This window comes from Nothobranchius furzeri, chromosome 11, assembly GCF_043380555.1.
Source record: "Nothobranchius furzeri strain GRZ-AD chromosome 11, NfurGRZ-RIMD1, whole genome shotgun sequence".
Lineage (NCBI taxonomy): Eukaryota > Metazoa > Chordata > Actinopteri > Cyprinodontiformes > Nothobranchiidae > Nothobranchius > Nothobranchius furzeri.
The window spans coordinates 53,296,815-53,314,794 of NC_091751.1; the positions used below are offsets into that span (position 1 = coordinate 53,296,815).

Sequence of the window (17,980 nt, forward strand, 5' to 3'; positions counted from 1 at the left end):
AAGAGAACGAAAATGGCGCCGCAAACGGCTGCCCTGGTAGCTTTGGTAGCCATCAGGCAGGCCTCACTCCTCGTCCAGCCCCAACAATAGAGACATTGGTCAGCCACTCCCCACTACAGAGTCATCACCATCACTGGAATTTATCTTCATCACCCTCCCCCTCACTCCCCACTCATGATCATCTACACATTCATGAAGCAGATGTAAAGAAGCAGTTCAGGTCTCTTAACACACGAAAAGCCCCGGGCCCTGATGGCGTGGCTCCTGCCACTCTAAAGCACTGTGCTGAAGAGCTGGCCCCAGTGTTTACCAGCATCTTCAACTCCTCACTGGAGGCATCTCATGTGCCTGCCTGCTTCAAGATCTCCACCATAGTCCCTGTCCCGAAGAAACCAAGAATCACTGGACTAAATGACTACAGACCTGTGGCTCTGACATCTGTGGTCATGAAGTCATTTGAGCACCTAGTTCTCCCCCACCTCAAGACCCTCACAGCCCCCCTCCTGGACCCCCTGCAGTTTGCATACAGAGCAAACAGGTCTGTAGATGACGCAATCAACATGGCTCTACAATTCATCCTGACCTGCAGCATCTGGACTCCCCAGGTACCTACGCCAGGATATTGTTCGTGGACTTCAGCTCTGCATTCAACACAATCCTGCCAGACCTCCTCCAAGACAAAATGTCCCAGATGAACGTGCCTGACCCCATCTGCAGGTGGATCACTGACTTCCTGACAGACAGGAAACAACAAGTCAGGCTGGGGAAGAATGTCTCGGACCAACGGACCATCAGCACCGGCTCACCACAGGGCTGTGTTCTTTCCCCTCTGCTCTTCTCCCTGTACACCAACAGCAGCACCTCCAAGCATGAGTCTGTCAAACTAATTAAGTTTGCTGACGACAACACCATCATCGGACTCATCTCTAATGGGGATGAGTCAGCTTACAGAATGGAGGCTGAACGTCTGGTGTCCTGGTGCAGCCACAACAACCTGGTGCTAAACACCCAGAAGACAGTGGAGGTTGTTGTGGACTTTAGGAAACACACACACCCCATCGCCCCCTTAAACCTGTCTGACACTCCCATCACGATGGTGGACTCATGTCGCTTCCTGGGCACCACCATCACCCAGGACCTCAAATGGGAGCCCATCATCACCACCATCAGAAAAAAGGCCCAGCAGAGGATGTACTTCCTGAGGCAGTTGAAGAAATTCAACCTATCACCACAGTCGATGAGGCAGTTCTACACCGCTATCATCGAGTCCATCCTCACCTCCTCCATCACCGTGTGGTACGCTGGAGCTACCACCAGGGACAAGAAGAGGCTGCAGCGTGTCGTGCGCTCTGCAGAGAAGGTCATTGGCTGCAAACTCCCCTCCATTCAAGATCTGTACACCTCTAGGAAATTGAAGCGTGCAGGTCGGATAATAGCTGACTCGTCTCACCCTGGACACAGTCTCTTCGACTCGCTCCCATCTGGCAGAAGGCTCAGATCCATTCGGACCAGAACCTCTCGCCACAAAAACAGTTTCTTCCCCTCTGCAGTTGGACTTTTGAACGAAAATCCTAGGGCAGCCCACTCAAGTTGATTGGTCCCAGTCACGTGACCCGATGCTGTGCTTGAACCATTCAACAAATATTCAGATTAATACCTACACGGAGTAGATAGCTGCTTCTCTACACTGAAAAAAGTATATTTAACAATAGTCAATGTAATGTAATATTTTACGAAAATTAAATGTACATTTTTTGAGTTAAGGATCACAACTCAAAAATGTGGTGGCAAACAACTTGAAACTGCCCAACTAAGGGCAAAGTGATGTTTCCTTATTGAACCAAAGTGCTGAATTTAAATAGAACTAACTAGTGCGTATGACGTCATCACGTCAGATTTATTCCCGCCTCTGAAGTTCTAGATTGACCATCTACCAGCACCATTCTCGGAACCGGAGCTGAAACAACGGTAAGTTCTTCGGTAAAATATGGTTTTATGTAGTAATATTATGACTTTATAACTGTATTAATGAATGTGCTTTACTTTTCAATATGTTTTAAATGCTAGTGGTATCAACTTAGGTTTTGTAAAACCACAGTGAGTGCCAAGAATATTGTTGGTGAGATTTAGATTTTTAGACAAAGGATTTTTTTTATTAAACGGTAATTTTTCTACGTTTTTGTCGATTTAAAAGGTTCTTATCACAGAACTCCCGTGATGCGTAATAAGAGGCGTCTTCTCTGCCCCAGCAGTTGTTAGCAACAACGCCATAGAGTGTAAAAATGTAACACTCATTATTTGCCCGTGAAAGTCAGTTGAGGAAGCCCCGTAGATTCTTCTCTCTCTCTCTCTCTCCCTGCCGGCACGTGCCTGCTTCGCATTCGGCACGTGCCTGCTTCGCATTCGCGACTGCATGGTCCCTTCCTTCCCATCGTTGAGCTGCGTTCTGTACCGCGATCATGAAAATGACAGAAATACGTCTCCATCGGAGGATAGTTTAAAAGGTAAGAAAACGTATGAAAAGTATTAAACTCACCATCAACCCAGAAGGTATTTCTGTCGATGCCTCCTTAGTTTTCATGTCCTCCTGTTAGCCTAAATATTACTAGTGGTGTTGGATAAACTGGCTGAATTCTCTACTTTAAGGATTAAATTCTCGTCGTCCAGGATCAAAAAGTAGCAAATTAGATCCACAGACAAACTAACTTCAATCCCAGTGTCAAGTGTAGTCAAATTTAGAACCCGTTTAACTTTTGTTACGGTTATTTCCTTGTTAACCAGTATTTTGAAAATCTCCGGAATTCGTGTCTGATTTTCTGTCTTCCCCTATCAAAACTGTAGAGCTTGACTCGTTTAAAGCCGGGCGGACACTATGCGACTTTTTCACTCAGCTTCAGCTCTTAACTGTACGACTTCCTCGCAGGGCAGTTCTCACAAGTCATGCGCTCACACTGCACGACCCAGTTCTCTGTTGTGACCTGACAGCTCACTCTGTACGTATGATAGCAACACGTCGGCCCTAAAAATATGCTAAAAATAGCAGTTTTTACTCCACGTCAGACTTTTTTGTCTTGCCTGTTGTCCTTCAGGAGTGCTGCAGGGACACGGATTTATGGGGGCTGGTGGGGAAAACGAAATAAAGTAAATCTGTGTTTTGTGATCAGGTTAATTTGACATGAACACGACAAACACGCTTTCTTGACAATCTTTGTGAGTAAAAAAACATGTAGAAATAAAAACGAACAACGTGTGTTATTAGGGAAATAGCGAGCAGATGCAGGATTGCGCATGCGCCGTGAGCGGTTCTGATACTTTTTGGGTCGCAGCTGCTCGCAGCATCGCTTCAACAGTGCGATACCATCACGAGGGACGATCAACATTTCAAACACACCAGAAGTTTGTGCGAGTTTACGATTGCTAATCGGTAGTTGGTCACGTGGTGTTAATCGCCTCTCATAACCCCCTGTACACTACAAGATGCTCAGCGCAAAACTCTCCCCGATCTTGTGGATTCTCGCACGACTGGAAAATCGGCTCAAAAAAGTGAAAAAGTCGCACAGTGTATGCCCGGCTTTAGACACTACAGCATTTAGTGTGCAAAAAGGGCAGTCTTAAGGATTTGGTGTTAATCACTAGAATAATAAAATGTAATGAAAATGTTTACAAATGTAATGTCAGTAAAAAAACTTGTTTTTTCCCCCCAGTCTTTTGTTTCACCATATCTGTAATATCAGATTCAATATTTAAAGTGGGGTTGTATGAACACATTTGTAATTTTTTCTTTTCCCCTTCAGCTCTCCTGATTCCTTTTTGCCTTGTTCAATGTAATGTAAGTTATCAATGAACACTGGCACTTTGATAGATGGAAAGTTTAACCGCTTATATATTAATTAATTTTCTTCTTCTCTTGCTCATTTTTCCTCAGTCCCTGGTAGAAAACCACCCAACATCTGGAATTGCAAATGTGAGTTTTGTATACATTTAATTAAATTATTAATTTTTATTATTTTATTTATTAAAGGCCCTATCACGTTTGCATTAAATACTACATTATTGCTGTAAGTCAGCCCATTAGTGTTCCTGTGTTCCACTGAAAAGACATAGCTTTTCAAGTAAGTTTTTAAATTTAAGTATCTTCTGGGCCAGCCTCTTTGTAAACGAGTATTATATCATAGGAATGCTAAAAAAAATCTTGAGGTTCCAATATTATCTGCTAATAAAGAATACAATTAAAACAGTAGACATGACACTACCTCCCCCATCATTGTTTAGGTTTATTACAGTCAAATCTGATGTAAAGATAATAGTTCATTTTATATTACTTGGTAACAATACCACAAGAGACCCTAGTTGTGCCTCAAAATAGTTTTTGTTTCTTAAAATAGTTCAAGGACAGCTTAAATTTACAATTGTGTTTGTATAACATTAAGGGTAAAAATTGTAGTAATGTTAAGAAATTAAATCTGCCAAATAATTACAGTGCAATTTCAGCTGTGCAATAAAACAGTCCAAATACAACCCCCAACTTTGCTTTCTTTCGAGGACCCAAGGGAATTTCTTATTTTAAAGTACTTTTTTATTATCAATAACATGCTTGGCCCCATGAACAGAATACTTTCTTTATGCATTGGGTTGATTTTTTTTTAAATAATTTTTTTAAGTGTGTTAAACTGAATTATATTTGATTTTAAAGGAAGTAAATTACATTTTAACCGATGCAAGAAAACATTCCAAATACAATCCCCAACTTTGCTTTCTTCAGATGACCCAAGGGAATTTCTTATTTTAAAGTACTTTTTTATTATCAATAACATGCTTGCCCTCATGAACAGAATACTTTCTTTAAAAATCTTCTGTATATTCATTCTGTGTGTGTGTTCATGATTGTCTTCATTTTTCTTTTGTAACACAGAGAAATTAGGTGTTTACCTTTTGCTGACATGTTTCGGCTGGAACTACCCCCTTCGTCAGAGCCATCAGCTGTTCGCTGGCGTTTTTTCCGTTTATGTGCGGGCAACAAAGGACGATGTCGCCCTCTGCTGCCCGCGTCCTCCCCACTGATGACACAGTCCCATGCGTGGTCCAACATGTATACCCCGTCGTCCCTGTTCATGGTGTTGTGTCCACGTCTCCTTATCTCTATCGCTTTCTTAATCCATCTTCTGTATTTTTGTTGTTCTGTGTTAATGATCTGTGTGCTGTCTGCGGGCAGCAGAGGGCGACATCGTCCTTTGCTGCCCGCACATAAACGGAAGTGACGCCGCGAACAGCTGATGGCTCTGACGAAGGGGGTAGTTCCAGCCGAAACATGTCAGCAAAAGGTAAACAAACACCTCATTTCTGTGTTACAGTGCTTACGGTATGTGCCCACCGCACACGATTCTGGTTGTTTTGCGAAATAATTCAATGTAAAATCAATGGAGCAGCGCGACCATGAGTGACATGGCGTCACACGTCAACTCGGAAGCAGCTGTGCGTCCAGAAAGCGCGAGATTACCTCACCTCAGCGGCAGGTGCGAGCTGACGAGGCGTGTCATTTGTGACTGCTCCAGCTGCTGCGTGTGCATCTGGCAAAAGGAAAATCTGATTGCTCAACTTGGAATGGGCCTCACTGAGAGGAATAGAAGAGAGGAGACTCGACATCTGGTGAGTTTATTTTGCTGTCGGAATGTTCAGGAGGTACTGTCGCCATGGAAACACATATACAGTATATGCGATATCAGTAGATCCTTGCATGTCCGCCTAGACGCCCGTCCAAATTGGTCAAAATATTGACATTAGCTGTGCGTTCAACTCGTCCTGCACGCCCGGCAAGGTGCGACTTCACCTGCGTCCGAACAGAGGAGTGTACAGCAATTTTAACGCCAGAATCGCGTGCGGTGGTCACGTACCATTACAGACTGCACGCGATTCTGGCGTTAAAATCGCTGTAAACATCTATTTGGATGCACCTGCAATCGCACCTTGCCGTGCGTGCAGGAAGAGTTGAATGCGGGGCTAAATGTAAGTATTTTAATCGATTTGGTCAGGCGTCTAGGCGGACATGCAAGGATCTACTGATCCACATAGACTGTATATGTGTTTCCATGGTGACAGTACCTCGTGAAGGGTTCCAACAGTAATATAAACTCACCAGGGTATCCAGTCTCCATCTTCTATTCCTCTCAGCGAGGTCCATTCCAAGTTGAGCAGTCAGCTTTTCCTTTTCCCAGGCGTCACGCAGCAGCTGCAGCAATCGCAAAACACACGCCTCGTCAGCTCGCATCTGCCGCTCAAGTGAGGTGATTGCGTGCTTTCTGGACGCACAGCTGCTTCTTAGTTGACGTGTGATGCCCTGTCTCTCACGGTCGCGCTGCTCCATTGATTTTACATTGAATTATGCCGTTGGATGAGGAAAACGAAATAAAGAACGTAAATCTGTGTTTTGTGATCAGTTTAATTTGGCATGAACACGACAAACACACTTTCTTGACAATCTTTGTAACAAAAACGTGTAGAAATATAAACGAACAGTGTGTGTTATTAGGGAAATAGCGAGCGAGCGGTGTTGATGCATGATTGCGCATGCGCCGTGAGCGGTTCTGGTACTTTTTGGGTCGCAGCTGCTCGCAGCGCCGCTTCAAGCGCTGATGCGCTGTGTTGAAGTTCAGAATGTGTTTACCGGTAGTTGGTGGATTTAACCATAAACTTTCCACATGAACAAAATCATATCTGTGTTATTAACCGGTCTAAGAAAATAGTGTGATTTGAATTGTTTTATTAACCCTCTGGGGTACATGGACGCATATCCGCGTCTTTTGAACAGGTCTGATTTGGGACGCTGTAGCAGCAAGACTCCGCCTCCCTGACTTTTGGTTTCAATTCAGCTTTAAAAAGGAGATTATAAACTACACCCCTGTTTTTACATTTTGTTAATAGGCAACGTAAAAGCGGAGTTATACTAAACTAAAAAATTATCTATTTTTAGACAATCTGATAACTTGTCTAAACAGCAGTTTAGTAATCCGTGAGAGGGAATGTGCTTGTGAACGTAAAAAATCCCCCACAAAAACATGAGATCCTTTTGCTGTTGGTGGAAGTCTCACATATTCAGTTTATTAAAAGGATCATTATGTAGCTGAGAGAGAGAGGAAGGCTGCATGAGTAACGAGATGTGCGCAAAAAGGAGCCGCTTTGCGGGGAAAGCAGTGGCGCGAGCGGAGTAACAACAATTAGACAGATATTGACGGTAAACCTCATATTTTGGAGCGATCCGGACAGATATGTTGTCTCTGCAGTTTAGCAGGCTTTTATTAGGCTTTAATAAAGGATGATGAGAAGGATAAATGTCCACCAGGCAGTTCAGATAGTACGGCTGTTTTTTTAACTGGAAGAAGAGGAAGTGGACGGAGACTCACAGCCGGAGTCTGACGCAAATAGCGAGGATGTTGATGATGATGTAGCAGATCCACAGGTCTGTCTTCGCTCACGTCCGCACGTTCACGCCACGCCTCTTGTTTTCTACTACGTTCGCTTCTCACAACAACACAATAGGCACACCGCACCACAGGGCGCAGCGTACATTTTGGAGAAAATTTTAGACTTTTAGGTGCGCCTTATGGTCGTGAAAATATGGTAAATTACATTTAAACTGATGCAACAACTTTTTAATCTGCAACAAAACTATTAACCTCTGAAGCTCTCATTGACTGGTGTTTAAACAGTGGTCTTCCTGAAGGAGGAGAAAAGTGTGGACAAACTCATTTGTAACAAGTGGTCCATCTGTCTTCTTTTTCTAGTGTCAAATTGAATGGCATGGAGTTGCAAAGACTGTCATAGTGTCTTCACAAGAAGATCTCAACTGCTTGGGCACTACAAACTAAGCCACGGACAATATGGAAGAGGTCATTCTTATCCATGCACCTATTTAAGTTGTGCCTGCCGATTCAAAACTTGGAATGCTTTACGGAGCCATCTAGCAAGATGTCATTCCTCTTTTAAACCACAAACAAAGGCATCAGCATATATATGTCCCGTTTGTTCTTGTAGTCTGCATTCTACAGAAAGGGATTTCTTTCATCATATTTTTGCTCATCTTAAAAACAAAGTGTGTGTCACTTGTGTGTACCAGAACTGTTTCTACAAAACAAATGTCTATGAAAACTACAAAAGTCATAAATACAGAAAACATTCTGGTAAAGTTGATGAGTTTAAACCAGAAATAGTTTTACTTACAAAAAACCCTGAAGAATTATCTGCCAGTGTTGCTGTTTTCTCAGATGGGGAAAGCAGTATTGGCTGTAATGAAACTTTAGATGATGATGCTGAGCAGTTAGAGAAGGATTTTGAGATCAAACTTGCTTCCGTTCTTCTTAAGTTAGAAAGTGTTTTTCTTGTGTCTAATGCAGCAGTCGATGAGCTCTTACAAGAGTTGAGTTATTTGATCGGTTCGCTCTGTGTACCAGTTACTAAGAATACAGTTGTGCAAATACTTCAACAGAATAACTGTCCTTTTGACCATTTACTTGTGGAAAATTTAGCAAGTGCAGTTTGTGACAAAAACCCTGTTAAAAAGGCAATAAGGAAAAAAGGGCCCCTCTCCAGTGTTTGGAGGCGAAAGGCTTATTATAGAAGACATTTTGGTGTAGTTGAACCGTTAGAATATTTTCTTGATAAAAAAAATGGAAAGTCATTTCAGTATATTTCAATTTTAAAGACTCTACAGGAAATCTTGGACTGTGAAGCAATACTGAGTCAAACAGAGCATATACAAACATTACATAAAGACTCAGGAGAAGGCATTTACAAGTCATTTTTTGATGGTGCCATATTCAAAGAAAAAGTTCTCTCAAACGAGGAAAGCATTTCATTAATATTATACATTGATGATTTTGAGATATGCAATCCCCTTGGGACATCTAAAAGAAAGCACAAAATTTGTGGATTGTATTGGACTCTCGGTAATTTGCTCCCCGGTTGTAACTCTGCATTGTCGTCTATTTACTTGGCAGCTTTAATTAAGAGCAATGATCTAAAGTCTTACAGTTATGCAAAAGTCTTAGAGCCTCTAATAAGAGATCTTCTGTTTTTGGAACAGAGTGGTTTGTATGTTCCAAAGTTAGGTAAAACCCTCAAAGGAACCCTTCAATGTGTAGTGGCTGACAACCTCGCTGCACATGGTATTGCTGGGTTTGTAGAGAATTTTACTGGAGACTACATTTGTCGCTTTTGCACTGCAAAATCCTCTCAATATCAAACAACTGAGGTTAACAGAGGAACATTTACATTAAGAGACAAAAATATTCATTCAGATCACCTAAAAAGTCTTGAAGGAACTGAAATATCCAGTTGTTATGGTGTCAAGTCAAATTGTGTCTTGTCAGAACTGTTGTATTTTGATCTAACCAAAGGATTTCCACCGGACCTTGCCCATGATGTTTTTGAGGGCATAGTTCCTTTTGAAATTGCCCTTTGCCTTGGAGTTTTCATTAAAAAAAAATATGTCACACTAGTTGCTTTGAATGAAGCAATATCATCATTCAACTTCAAATGGAGTGACAAAACTAACAGACCTCACCCTGTTGCTCAGAGTTTTGCATCAAAAAAGACTGTGGGCGGCAATGCCCATGAGAACTGGAGTTTGCTTCGATTTCTTCCCTTGTTGTTAGGGCAAAGTGTTCCTTGTGAGGAGCCAGCTTGGCAAGTTCTTTTGGACTTAAAGGACATTGTTGAAATAATAGTTTGTCCAGTTCAGACAGAAGAGTCCGTTGCATATCTTGATTTTAAGATTTCAGAGCACAGGGTCAAATTCCAAGAGGTCTTTACTGACTGTGAACTTAAGCCCAAGCATCACTTCCTTGAGCACTATCCGCACTTGATACGTCAGTATGGACCACTTGTTGCCCTCTGGACAATGCGCTTTGAGTCAAAGCACAGCTTTTTTAAGAGAGTTGCAAGGAACGTCAGATGCTTCAAAAATGTGTTGCTCACGCTTGCAGAAAAACACCAGCTACAGATGGCTCACCACCTACAGTCCTGCAAGGTTTTGAAACCTTCATTGGAAGTTTCCACTGTCACCAACGTTCAAACGGACATTCTGAACAAGGACATTGTAAGCGCTCTTAAACAAAAGTCTGTAAATGTAGAGACCGTTGCCTTTGCTGAAAGTGTGACACACAATGGACTTCTTTACAAATGTGGAATGATCCTGGTCCATGGCTCGCTGGGAGGACTACCAGAGTTTTGTGAGATTATCCACATGGTCATTCTTCACAACAACCCTCTGTTTGTTGTCAAAAAGCTCAGTGTGTGGTACATTGAACATTTTAGATCATATGATCTAAAATGTTCTCCAAACAAGGAAGTAGAAGTTCTGGAGCCTAAAGAACTGCTTGACAGATACCCCCTTGTTGACTACAGAATTGGAGGAATGCGCCTTGTCACTTTAAAAAGATACATTCATGTTTAAAGGGTGAGGAGAATGATGTGTATGCAATGCTTGTAATTGGAATATTTGTGTCATATTAACTAGTTAAAGAATCTTTATATACAGTTGCAGGAAAAGGTTTGTGAACCCTGTGGAGTTTCATGGATTTCTGCCCGTTGTGGTCCTAAAATGTGATCTGATCTTCATCAAAGTCCCAACAATAGACAGTCTGCTGAAACTAAAACCACGAAAATAATTTTGTTTTTATTTTTTTATTGAACACACCATGTAAACATTAACAGTGGAGGTGGAAAAAGCTTGTAAACCCTTGGATTTAATAGCGGATTGAACCTCTTTTGGCAGTAAGAAGTTCAACCAAATGTTTCCTGTAGTTCAGATCAGACCTTAGGAATTCATCTTTTCTTCCATGAGAGCAATCCCCCCCAGGCCCTGACGCAGCAAAGCAGCCTCAACCACGATGCCCCACCACCATACTTCTCAGTAGGGATGAGTTTCGGATGTTGCTGTACTGAGCCTCTTTTTCTCCACGCAGTGTTGGGTAGTTCTTTCAACAACTCAATTCTGGTTCCATTTGTCCAAAGAATATGTGCTAAAAGGGTTGTTGGCACATCCCATTGATTTCTTTCAGTCTTTAGCTGATGCTTGGATTCTTCTCCTCATTGAGCATTATTGAACAGTTATTGCTGTCAAAGGAGCTTCAACTATTTATTGTTCACATACTTTTTCCACGTGCACTCTGAATGTTTACTTAATGCATTATTTTAGTTTGAAAACACATAATTCTATGTGTGGTATTTTAAGGCAGACTGATTATTGTTGTTGCTTAGAATATCAGATCACATTTTACGGCCAATTTGTTTTTAGATATTTTGATGCTAATTTCAGAACGGGGTATTTAACCCTAAGCTTTACATGTACTTTTTTTTTTGTCCTTAAGAACATGAAGTAGAGACTCATGCCAATTGTTTGTTTTTCAGATTACCATGGGTGCAGCAAGACTTAAAGTCATCTTGGGCGAAAACAATGTGGAAAAATTGATTCTTCCAAATGGTATACCCCAGTCTTTATTAGAACTTGTCAATGTCGTAAAGAACACCTTTGGAATCACAACAGAAATTCGCCTGCAATACATGGACCAAGATTTTGGAAATGAGTTCTTCAATCTAAACGCAACCTCTGAACTGCAGGATTTGGGAACAATCAAGGTGGTTCAACAGGAAGTTGTTCCACTCATAATCACACTTACTGATGATGTTTCATCAGCTTGTGCCACTTTTGATGCTGTTGATTGCTCTTTACAGGCATCAAACAACACAAACATACTCCCTTCTCCTCCAAAACTGTCATTTCGAAGCGTGCAGTGGCCGGCGGTGTTTCCTATTCCACAATTTTCGTATGACACCGAGCTTGTGCTTGAAAGGGGAAATGCTGAATACAAATCATCCTCCAAATTGGTGTATCTCAGCACAAGAACCAAATCTGACATTCTGAACAAAGTATCTGAAGAAATCTTCAAGTACAAAGCTTATCCATGTGATGAACACTTTGTTGCAGTGGCAGAAGCTTTAATCAAAAAACATCCGTGTTTGAAGGAACCTGGATCCTCAAATGGATGGTACGGATGGAAGCAGAGGCTCAAGTACAAAATGGGAAATCTTAGAACCCAGCTCAGACTGCACGGGTGCCCAGAGGTAGCTGTTAACTCCATGAAGTCCAAAGTTACAGAAGGATCTTCTGGCAGAAACGTAAAAAGGCCTAAAAGGGCAGAAGCTAACTTTTATCCATCTTTGCCAACTGGGGACACTTCCGAATCCCTTGAACAGGAAAGACTTTCACTTCTGACTGAAGTGAAAATAAGACACAATGACCGGGTCATTGCAGACAAAATGGCACGCACTTTTGCATACAGGCGACAAGAGGTGGTGGACGGTGAGCCAAGAATCCAGGATTTTAAGGGTCGATGGCCGGCTCTTTTTGATCAACGCGAGGTAAGAAGACATTGTTATTTAATTTAATCGTTGACAGAGGCTTTATATATTAAAGCTTTTATGTTTTTCTTGCAGATCAATGCAGAGTTCCAGAGGCTTGTAGCTCTTCCCCTAGAGCAGAAGTTTTTTTCCCAACTTGACAAGTACTCCACCAAATTGATGACCGCCATTCGCTCAAGAGGAGGATCAACCAGGGAGAAGATATCTGGGCTGACACAAATCTTTGACCAGGTGAACTAAATTCAGGAGACCAATGATGAGTAACCAAAGAAAAACACAATGTTGGCTTTGTTTCTTATTACATTGTATCTCTCAAAACTAGACCGAAGACGTCAACAAAAAAAGAGAGTGTGTCCTGAAAGCCCTCGTCCCTTTCCTTGGAGAGGATGGAAATGCTTTCATCAAAGAATACACGGTAAGTAAATCTTTAAACGGGTAAATAAAAATGTTCTGAATGATTGTGTGTATAAAGTGTTTAGCTTAGAACTATTGTCCTTTTGGGCACCACAAGGACAATATTTGGTAGAAAATTAAGTTTTACTAAAATACCAAAAATTACCAGACGTGGCAGCCTCATAGCGCTTTCACACAAGGATCAGATCAGCTCACTTTGGCCCAGCATCACTCGGCCGGTCTCGGTCCAGTTGTGTTCAGATTGCTGTCTGAGGAATCGGGCCATGGGCGGAGACAGCAGGCGGGGGGAAGGAAGGCAGGTAAACAGGGGGACAGCATTGAGGATAGCGTGGGATATCACGGAAGAAAACAACAAAGGTTGATGTTTTTTTTTTTTTACTTTGTGCGCAGACTGCGGTTCTTTTAAAAGAAAATACCGTAGTTTCACGACCATAAGGCGCAGCTTCAGTTACGTGTCTTTTTGGTATTTAACACATACAAAAGGCGCACCAGGTTATAGGGTGCGGGCGTGGGCACGGTAAAACGTACCGGTAAAACATCTGTGCGGGTTCGGGACTCGGAACATATCAGTGCAAACCAGACATTGTGAAAATTATAACAGCCAAAAGCATGCTTCACTTTATGGGCTCGACACACGGGAGGCGACATCGCCTCTCCTCCATTCATTTTCAATGAGACATGTGCGAAAAAGCGATAATCGCGGGTCTCTCTCCTACCAAGCGAAAAACGTGCATGTGAAAGTTTGCACTCGTGCACGTGTCGTGCACGGACGATCCAGCGACACGATCCCAGAAAGTTGAAACATTTTCAACTTTTCATCGCTGTCGCTCGGACGAGGACCAATCAACGGAGGTTTCATTCACTGACCAATGAGCGGACAGGATGCTCCGTACACCTCCGAGCAAACATGATGGAGAAGTTGATTATTATTATGTTTATATATTAAAATCAGAAGTAAGATTTCACATAACTCTAGCAGCACCTTGTGAAACATCATATCTACCACTTTATTAACTCTGAACCGCTTAAATAACCTTAATTCCCTCCAACCTGACACAGCCAAGCAAAACAACGGAAGTTTCGATTTCGCCATGGAACAGAACGCGTAGACGGCTTTGCCGCTGCCGCGGATCGCCTCCCGTGTGACAGGTAATAAAAGCGACAGCGACAAATTTCGCTGATCGCGGTCGTTTGTCGCCTCCTGTGTGTCGAGCCCATTACTGGTCTAGTCCTGGTTCAGACCTGGTTTAGAGCGCACGTGCACTTCCTCATTGCGTGCGCTGACGGCTCGTGCTCTTCTAATGGGCTCGACACTCGGGAGGCAACTTCGCCTCTCCTCCATTCATTTTCAATGAGACACGCGTGACAAAGCGATAATTGCGGGTCTCCCTCCTACTAAAGCCGGTCGTACACCGGGAGTGCTGCAGGAGGACACAGGGATTTATGGGGGTTGGATGAGTAAAACGAAATAAAGAAAGTAAATCTGTGATTTGTGATCAGTTTAATTTGACATGAACAAGACAAACACGCTTTCTTGACAATCTTTGTGAATAAAAAACGTGTAGAAATAAAAACGAACAGCGTGTGTTATTAGGGAAATAGCGGGCGAGCAGTGTTGATGCATGATTGCGCATGCGTCGTGAGCGGTTCTGATACTTATTGGGTCGCAGCTGCTCGCAGCGCCGCTTCAACTTTGCGATATCCTCACGAGGGACGAGCAAAATAACACGCCAGAAGTCCGTGCGAGCTCACGATTGCACGGTTGAAGTGGTGCAGCAAGCGGCTGAGACCCAAAAAGTACCAGAACTGCTCACGGCGCATGCGCAATCATGCATCAACACCGCTTGCCCGCTATTTCTCTAATATCACATGTTCGTTTTTATTTCTACACGTTTTTTTTACTCACAAAGATTGTCAAGGAAGCGTGTTTGTCGTGTTCATGTCAAATTAAACTGATCACAAAACAGTTTTGCTTTATTTCGTTTTCCTCATCCAACCCCCATATATCCCTGTGTGTCCTCCTGCAGCACTCCCGAAGGACAACAGCTCTGTACATCTCTGAGCAAACATGAAGAAGTTGATTATTATTGTTTTAAATAGTAAAATCAGAAGTAAGATTTAACATAACTAGCAGCACCTTGTGAAACATATCTACTGTTTTTTTTTAAAACTCTGAACCACTTAAATAACCTTAATTCCCTCCAACCTGGCACAGCAAAACAAAACGGAAGATTCACATCCCCTTATGCGCTGTGTTGAAGTTCAGAATGTGTTTAGTTGGTAGATTTAACCACATAAACTTTCCACATGAACAAAATCATATGTTTGTTATTAAAAGGCCTAAGAAAATAGTGTGATTTGAATTGTGTTTTATTAAAAAAGGCAGTGGGAGCAAATATGAGTTTGGTTGTGCTTTATTTGAGCGCTATTACCAGTAATTAATCATCAAATCCAGGCTCGTAGCCTTACTTTGAACGCCCTGTTCACGCCAATGTCCAGCGGTTGGAGTTCCTTTGTCAAGCCTCCTGGAATAACAGCGAGCTCCGAGTTAATTTGCTTTACCCGTTTTTTCACATCGTCCGTGAGATGAGCGCGCATGGAGTCATAGATCAACAGGGACGGTGACGTGTGGAAAAAAACCGCCTGGTCTCTTCACATACACCTCATTCAGCCACTCTTTCATTTTGTCCTCATCCATCCAGCCCTTTTCGTTAGCCTTGACGATGACTCCAGCTGGAAATTTCTCTTTAGGCAGAGTCTTTCTCTTAAAAATCACCATAGGTGGCAGTTTCTGTCCATTAGCATGGCAGCCAAGCACAACAGTAAATGCAGATTTTTTGCGTCCCGTTGTGCGTATCGGTACCGTGCTAGTCCCCTTCTTCTCAACAGTGTGATTCACCGGGATGTCAACGGTGAGCGGCACTTCGTCCATGTTGGTTATGTGACTGGGTCACTTGACCGCGGTGTTTACAATGTCAGAACACCTGCATGAGACGGGATGTTAATTACAATCTGCCAGAATGACTCACCTTCAGATTCCTCCAACATCGTTAAAAATGATCAAATATGGAACATATCGGCGTGCGCAGGCCAGAGTGCTGAAGCTCGGCGCATTGTTATTATGAAGCTAGGGCACATGTGGAGGACACACACACGCGCAAAAATATACTTGTTTTCAATTACATTTATTGTGCCCACTTACTTTTTCTTAGGCCCACCCACAAATGAGTTTCTGGCTACGCTAATGGTGACATATGACAGACTTCTCTGAGCTCCGCAGCCATTACACGGGGTGCGCGCACCACACTTTGGGAATCCCTGGTCTAAGGAAATATCCATTGAAATTTTGTTGAAGGATTAATATAAAAATAAAATTCGGTACAGGGACGATTCCAGCCATGATAAGCTAAATGTGCCAGCTGACAGACTTTTGTGTTGTTTTGCAGGACAGTCACAGAGCAGAGATGCAAAAAGACCTGGAAGACGTCACGATGGCTGTGTATGTCATCCGGTCCGAGGGAGATGAACTTCAAGGGCCTCCTGAGGACATTGGGATTGTAATCGAAGGAGTAGAGGTTCTTGATAGACTGTCCTCAGTTGGAACAGCATGTGCACTCCTGTTAGGTTTGATCTACATTCTTAATCTGGCTTATCCAAAGGTCCTTCGCTTTACATTTGAGGTGTTGCAGAAAATTATAATGGAGCTGGAACCTCAAAAGATGTCTCCAAAGGTGCAGAACCTGTATGTGAAACTGCTAAATATGAATTAATATTGGTGGTTTGCAACCACAAGATCAGTTTTTGCCATTTCCTTTTCCAAAATGTACCTGTAGCACAGGTATGTTGTTTGTAGCTGTCTTTTTTCCCAGCATGGTGCAGAAACTATAATCTAAGCCTTGATTGTTCACTGACGGTGAAGTAATTTGAAAATAGAATTTCTAGGATTTTCCAATTCTAAGTAATACTTAGATAAGTGAGGGGAAAAAACATTCTGTAACCAGTCCAGTCATTCTCCTGATCTGGCAACAGACAGTTTACTTTAGTTGAGCATAAAACAATAAAGGTAAAGGGGAATGAAATGCTTTTGTTAAAATTAATTTATATTGTTTTTGGGCTAAAACGAAGCAAATAGACTGCTGCTAAAACAGGAGAAAAACTGGGCTGTTACAGAATGTTTTTTTTTTCTCATTTACCAAAGTTTTACTTAGGATTGGAAAATCCCTTTAAAGCCAAGTGTCATCTACTCTGTTTTTTATATGCACTTCAGTTTAGATTTGTTCTTTTGCTGCATCTTGGTTTTGATTCTGGTTCAGCCATGGATTTTGGATTGCATGTAGGTTTCAGTGAAATGAGTTTTGCCTATGGTTCAAATTAAAAGGGCACCATTGATGGTACATCAGCTGACTTTTTAAACCCGTGTTTAGCAATTCTAGTTTTCGAGTGCCAGTATACGGCAACGTTTAATTGTGTCTCTGCTTCAACACACCTGAATCAAATAATCTGGTCATTAACAGGGCTATGGATTCCTGAACTGCATACTGAGGTTTTTCAGCCATTTTATTCAGGTGTATTGAAGCAAAGACAGAACTGAGAGTTGCAGTACACCCTCAGGCACTGGAATTTCCTTGTGATATAGGTATTGTTCAGTCATTTTTGTACTGTGTTAGATTTGTTCAGAGCCAGCTGAAAATAACGAGCTATTACATTTATCTTCCTTCAATGGTATTCCCCAAAATGTTTACAATTCAGTTTTAATGTCTGGCTTTTTGATGTTATATGCAATTCACTATGTGAAGTCATTGTGTTGTTAAACTGTGAGAGCATTTGTATTAAATTTTGTTACATTTTGCGTATTGTATTTTCTATAACATTTCATGTATTTTGTACTTATTTTTACAAAGTTAGAAGGCAAAATTTTATGTAGGAACAAGCGCACATTGTTTAATTTGTAGTTTTACACTGTAAAGTAAAAACAATGTAGTAGAAAATAGAGTTGATTTAGTCAAGTTAGACCAAGTAGTTAAAATGAGCTTCAAATTTCAATGTAATCAGAATGAAATTCTAACTTTAGTCACACCTTGTATTTCATTTTGAACAAACTTAATTAGATTGTGTGTTACCAGTTGACATGGTTTCTTCAAGTTCTTTCAAA

The 17,980-nt window shown here is 41.9% G+C and overlaps 1 protein-coding gene across 4 annotated transcripts; it reads left to right on the top strand.

Annotated features, from left to right (window-relative positions):
• The first annotated feature begins 1,899 nt into the window (after window positions 1-1,899).
• On the top strand, window positions 1,900-16,815 carry LOC139073129 (uncharacterized). Of its 4 annotated transcripts, XM_070556096.1 has the most exons (8): window positions 2,440-2,504; window positions 3,795-3,829; window positions 3,926-3,964; window positions 7,779-7,883; window positions 11,404-12,414; window positions 12,490-12,645; window positions 12,737-12,829; window positions 16,275-16,815. In XM_070556096.1, the coding sequence occupies exons 4-8, from the start codon at window positions 7,875-7,877 to the stop codon at window positions 16,596-16,598; spliced, it is 1,593 nt and encodes a 530-aa protein (XP_070412197.1). In that variant the 5' UTR covers window positions 2,440-2,504; window positions 3,795-3,829; window positions 3,926-3,964; window positions 7,779-7,874; the 3' UTR covers window positions 16,599-16,815. The 4 variants fall into 4 exon arrangements, with proteins under 4 accessions (XP_070412198.1, XP_070412196.1, XP_070412197.1 ...); XM_070556097.1 differs by lacking the exons at window positions 2,440-2,504; window positions 7,779-7,883 and adding an exon at window positions 1,900-1,968; XM_070556095.1 differs by lacking the exon at window positions 7,779-7,883 and having other exon boundaries at window positions 2,181-2,504.
• The last annotated feature ends 1,165 nt before the right edge of the window (window positions 16,816-17,980 follow it).